At 51.9% G+C, this 5,654-nt stretch overlaps 1 protein-coding gene across 2 annotated transcripts; it reads right to left on the bottom strand.

The window, feature by feature from the left end:
- LOC123497440 (uncharacterized) lies at positions 1-1,845 on the bottom strand. Of its 2 annotated transcripts, none has more exons than XR_006671129.1 (3): positions 1,393-1,845; positions 710-779; positions 1-322 (listed from the first exon to the last, which is right to left on the bottom strand). XR_006671129.1 is itself a non-coding variant. In XM_045233846.1 (3 exons), the coding sequence occupies exons 1-3, from the start codon at positions 1,761-1,763 to the stop codon at positions 281-283; spliced, it is 447 nt and encodes a 148-aa protein (XP_045089781.1). In that variant the 5' UTR covers positions 1,764-1,838; the 3' UTR covers positions 1-280. The 2 variants fall into 2 exon arrangements, 1 of the variants encoding a protein (XP_045089781.1); XM_045233846.1 differs by having other exon boundaries at positions 746-779; positions 1,393-1,838.
- Between the last annotated feature and the right edge of the window lie 3,809 nt (positions 1,846-5,654).

Here is a 5,654-nt window from a genome sequence, read left to right as displayed (position 1 = left end):
TGGTGTTTTCCTTTGAATCGCATATTCAAGAAATATATCAATTGTAGCATAGAATATAAATATTAATTATAAACTTGATTTTTTTAATATTATTGATCTCTAGGGCATATTTCCAACACTCGGACCATTACTAAGGCTGTCAGGGGCCGCCTATGTTTGGGCGGAACTGACCACTACCAATTCACATCGGCATGAGTCATACTGAAGTATCCACCATACCATTGGAACCCCTGCGTCGGATGTGTTGCCAATGGCGCCACGAGTGCGATGGCCACCATCCTCACACCACAAAATGATCATTTGCGCTACCGACAAGCGACCCCTGCACCACATGCGATCACGGCTGTCAGGAAAAAGATCTCACACACACAAGGGAGAGATTTGCTGGCGTGGGATGTAGGCGTGTAGCAATTCCGTCAAAACAGGGGAGAATGCAACAATTAATTTTCCACAACCTTGTAAATTCGAAATAGCCTTTATGACTCTTTGGGCATGTGTAAATCAGAAAGGAGGTAAGTACAACTCGGTCTGAGACTTTTTTTTTTGCACAATAGCTATATGTAAGTTGATTGAATTTACCATTTGGATAAGTCAATTTTGTAGGAGGAGAAACGGTTGGCGTATTTCTATGTATGCCGACGGCCTTGATAAAAAGCCATCGGCAACTAGCATGATTCCTATATAGTGGAACAACGGGTGTGCCCCTTACTCATTAGCGTCAGATGTTGTCATGGATGCTACGAACCTTCTCGTGCCATGGTCGTCGTCCTCCACCGTCCCTGCACCAGACAAAAAGGTCATTTGCGCTACCAGCAAGCAACCGCTGCACCATATAAATTCGAGTTAGCCTTTGTGGCTCATTGGACATGTATAAATCAGAACGGAGGTAAATACAAGTCAGTCTGAGACTGTTTTCTTTTTTTAGGGTAGTCTGAGACTGTTTTTACGGTAAGAATACAGGCTAAATCATTTGCAACAACTTGATTACGGCTGAGAGGGTATCGCCTCATCTGGAGCGTCCATCGCAGGTGTACACTTTTACTGTAGATAGCTGAAGAAAATGGACAGTAACAGGCACCTGACAATGGTATATATATATATATATATATATATATATATATATATATATAATGTGTCATTTCATTGCTAGTTTCAGACTTAAACAAAAGTACTGGCTAATACTAGTACGCTATCAGCTAAGCTAAAGGAGAGGATCTGAAGGTGGCGACGCTTCAACTCTCCAGCCACGAGCCGCGTAGTCCGGCCGGGCGGCAAAGTAAAATTCACAAGAAGAACAAGAAGGAGAGAAGAAGACCCAGCCGGTGTTGCTAGAGGCGGTGGGCAGGGACGAGGCCGTCGTCGAAGTTCTGGGAGTAGCTCTTGAGGTCATACCCGAAGCTCACGGCGCGGCGCTTCGGCCAAAGCATGGCGCGCCTCACCCACCAGAACAGCTGCCTCACCGGCGCCGGCGCCTGCCGCCACGACCGGCCGCCGCTCTTCCTCCCGTCCATCCTCTTTCGGCTGTCAATGCTCCTCGTCACGTTCAATGATCCTCCCAGAAACGCCATCGGTCCTTGATGAGATGATGCGGACGGGACCTTGCACTCGATTAAGCACGGCTTTACTGCTCTTCTTCGTTGGTTTGATAGCTTCTGATTTGAGATGGACGCACCGTTTGCTGAAATGAAGTTCCTCAGCAGCCATTTTATAAGCTCGCGCCTCGCGGAACGGACGAGGCTGCGATGTCGACGACGCGTCGCCATGGACGGCCGGGCCCGCTACCACTCTTGTGCACTCACGGTTGACGAGAAAAACCGACTTTACACAACGCTTAGGCCATGTCATAATCACATTTCGGACATCTTTTCATGTTGTCACCCTACAGTCAAAGACCAACGCGGAGCGAGAGGGTCGGTGGAGGCCTCGTTGTGTGTCTGACATGTTCAGTTGTACTACCGTGGTGTTGTGGCGTGTTCTGAACTTCTGATGGCTTGTACGTACCGGGAACGGCTAGGCTCACGACCAGTGTTTTTTTTTTAAAGTTATATATATATATATATATATATATGTTGTATATATCAAACGACAAAACGGCCCCAAGAAGCACTGGATGACTGAATCGCATGCTGGTGCACAGGTTCAGACATCCCACGCTGCTGTTGTGCCTACGCGTATAGACACGTGTGCCGGCGCGCGTGTCCCAGTCTTCGACCGTCCACATTACCGGAAGGATTGGCACGTAGGCAATGCTCTTTATGTGTTAATAAAGCTACACCGGAACCATGTGATCGTGGTTAGTGACGCCTCACATATCTTCGTTGAAGATATACTGGTTCTTTGGGACAGATCTTTAGAGGAGATGAAGAAAGATGGTGACTGCATCAGGATGCTTTACACGCATGATGGTCCTGACGCACATATCCGTTGTTCATTTGTCCGGATTCTGTCCGTTTGGGTAGGGTAATGGAGTCGTGTCCGGGCTGTTTCTGGGATGCGGTGGCCGTGCGCCCAACGCACGGACGCATCTCGGCCGCATCCTGTCCGCGTACTTTCTTCTTTGCAAGCCCTTAAACTTTTTTTCATCATTCATTTTTGGTACATGGGAATATATCATTAAATTTTGACTAGAAAAGTAAGACCAAAGAAAACAAGAACCACAAGAATACATTTTAGAAGATATCCAACTTCCATAACTGCTCCTGTAAGTTGGATTAGTGCCTTCTCGATGTATTCATTGTTGATCTGCGGAGGAGACTCGATCTTTCGTGCTTCTTTCTTCTTCGAGTCTAAAGAAGTAGAGGTTGCTTCCTCGCATCTTGTCTCGTGTCTAGCCTCTAATCTAGCAACAAGTGCACTTGTCTCATCTACAACCTCTATGCTAGCTAAAAGTGCACGAACATCTACTAAATTGCGCTTTATCAATATGGATGTACTCTTCTTCCCAATACCAAAACTTGCATCCATTCTACACAATAAAATTTAAAGTTAGCACAACTAGTCAAATCTAAAGCACAAACCGAAGTTAAAAAGAGCACATACCCCATCGTTTAAGGACTTGATGAACACCCATCCGGAATGTTCCGGCGTTGTAGACACGCGGCGCACGACCTTCTTTGGGCAGTGGTCGCACTTAATGAGTGGCAACGGTGCGCCGACGAGCTTTTGGGCTAGCACCGAGCCCGGCGGACCGCCATTCGTGTATATGTCGGCGGACCACCGACGGTGTAGATCCGAGCGGCTAGAGGAGGAGCCACTGCCAGCATGTGGCCTTGCGGCCCTGCCAGGGCCTTCCGGCCCGGTGCCCGGCCAGTCCATGGCGCGGCGCGGCCTCCCACAGCCGGGCGAGCTCAAGACCGACCGAATCCGCCCCAAATCCGGCCGGCGGGTGCGCAAATCAGGTGGTCGTGGTTGGGTAGCTCAGGGGCGCCGAGGAGAAGGGGCTGGGCGAGCGCGCGTCCGAGCTGCACAGCTGCAATGGCAGCGGCGGCGGCGAGGGAAGGGTGGGAAAGAGTGGAGAAGAGTGGAGGGTGTGCGGCCGAAGGGAGGGAGGGGGGCGGATAGAAAAAGGCGTCCCTGTGCCACCGACGGGCGGGCCAGGGGAGGACACGCGCAGACGGCCCGCGCGTCCGCGTGCTGTCCGTTTCACTCCAAAACGGCGTAAACTTGGGTCGGGATGGGTCGAAAGCGGAAAAAACAAACAAAAATCTGTTTGCGCTCGCGTGTTGGGCCGTCTAGTTCGTCTGTTTTACCTAAACAAATGCGCGTGGACAAAATGAGGTCGCGCGATGGAGTTGGCGACGGTGTCGGCCGCAAGTTCGCGATTGTAGTGACGCTCACCACACCGCAGAGCTAGCAGCAGTAGCACTTTCAACTTTTGTAGAGAGCTAGCGATAGACAAACCCCTTCGTCGTGATCTTGTCCTTAGATCAGCAACATGTATATATGAAAAACATCACAAGGATAATGAAGATAAAGTCGCAAATCAAAGCTTTTGCGGCGGATCAAAGGTTGGAACCTTTTGATTTTGCTTTAGTTCTACCAGCGGGCCTTATCACTGGTAGTATGACAGTATAACAGGGATACAGCACGTGCAGTGTACTCGGTCGCTCACTGCCTCTGTCTACTCAGCCGACCAACTTTCCAACGTCCTACTAACCTCGTTTGAAAAGCAGAGAATAAAAGACAGAGCACTAGTGTTTGAGCCAATATCTACAGGAAGCTAGGACCAGCATAATCCAGTCGACTAATCCACACATCACATCAAGGACGGGGTTTGTTGGTAGTATGCAATGGTGGTGCATATATCCAAGTCATTTGTCATCTATGATGACTATTTTCTCCTAGCCAAGGAATCAAATAGTATGAGTGAACATATTCTGTAACGCTGATTCCACCATGCATTGACCAATAGTAAGAGCATCCCGAGCCATTCGGCCCCCTAGGGGCTGGAAATAGCGCCGACCTGGGGGCGAACCGGCGATAATTTGGGCGTGGAGGTGATCGGGTTCCCAGCCGCCGCCCCAGATCGCCCCAAGGCGACGTTTTCTAAAGGTTTTTAAAAACATAGTCGGGCAAATTTTGGGCAAACACGACACAGATTCGGCGATATTTAGACGTTCCATCGTCTTTTTACATATTGAAAACATAACCTAAGAGAAAAAAAAGAAAAAAAAGTATTGCTGCCACACCGCCGCCGCCTGCGCGCGCCTACAGGCCTAAGAGCTTGCTGAAGGCGTCGTAGTCGCTGCCGTCGTCGTCCTCCTTCTCCATCTTCACACCTCGTCCGTCCCTACTGGACCCCTACCCGGGGTCACCCTGGCGGACTGGTTTGGCTGGTGGCGCCGCCTCATCGTCACTGTCCTCGAGGATGATGACGCCTCCCTCGTCGCGGCCGTGGCGCCAAGCGGCGATCTCCTCTAGGGCGCGGCGCTGGCGCTCCATCTCCAGTCGGGCCTAGTCCTCAAGCGCCCACTTAATGGCAGCCTCGTCAGCGGCGGCCATGTCATCGTGCTCGCTCTTCACGGCGGCGAGCCCGGGCTCCGTCTTCGGCTTGACGAGGCGGGAGGTAGGAGCAGAGGAGGAATGACCTCCCTCGTTGATGACGAGAGCGGCGCCGCGGGTGCGCCGGCCGAGCGGCGTCTCCACGGGCTCGGCCTTGACGCTGACGAGCGCCGGCGACCCGGAGGAGTGGGAGGAGGAACGGGAGGACGACGAGGAGGAGGACCCGCCCACCATGCGCCTCGGCAGCCACGGGCCGCCACTCCGACGGGGGGCCGGGGCCGCCGGGTACTCCAGCGGTGGATCGTTGCCGCCCTCGAGGTACTCGAGGACGGCGTGGAGCGTGCGACTGGGGGCGCCCCACCACAGGCAGTGGCCGTTGCTGTTGTTGCGCCCCCTTATTGTTGGGGAACGTAGTAATTTCAAAAAATTTCCTACGCACACGCAAGATCATGGTGATGCATAGCAACGACAGGGGAGAGTGTGTCCACATACCCTCGTAGACCGAAAGCGGAAGCGTTAGCACAACGCGGTTGATGTAGTCGTACGTCTTCACGATTCGACCGATCAAGTACCGAACGCACGGCACCTCCGAGTTCTGCACACGTTCAACTCGATGACGTCCCTCGAACTCCGATCCAGCCGAGCTTTGAGGG

The sequence above is a fragment of the Aegilops tauschii genome, chromosome 1 (assembly GCF_002575655.3).
Source record: "Aegilops tauschii subsp. strangulata cultivar AL8/78 chromosome 1, Aet v6.0, whole genome shotgun sequence".
Lineage (NCBI taxonomy): Eukaryota > Viridiplantae > Streptophyta > Magnoliopsida > Poales > Poaceae > Aegilops > Aegilops tauschii.
Note: the sequence above shows the minus strand (reverse complement) of the source record. Positions and strands in the feature narration are given on the sequence as shown.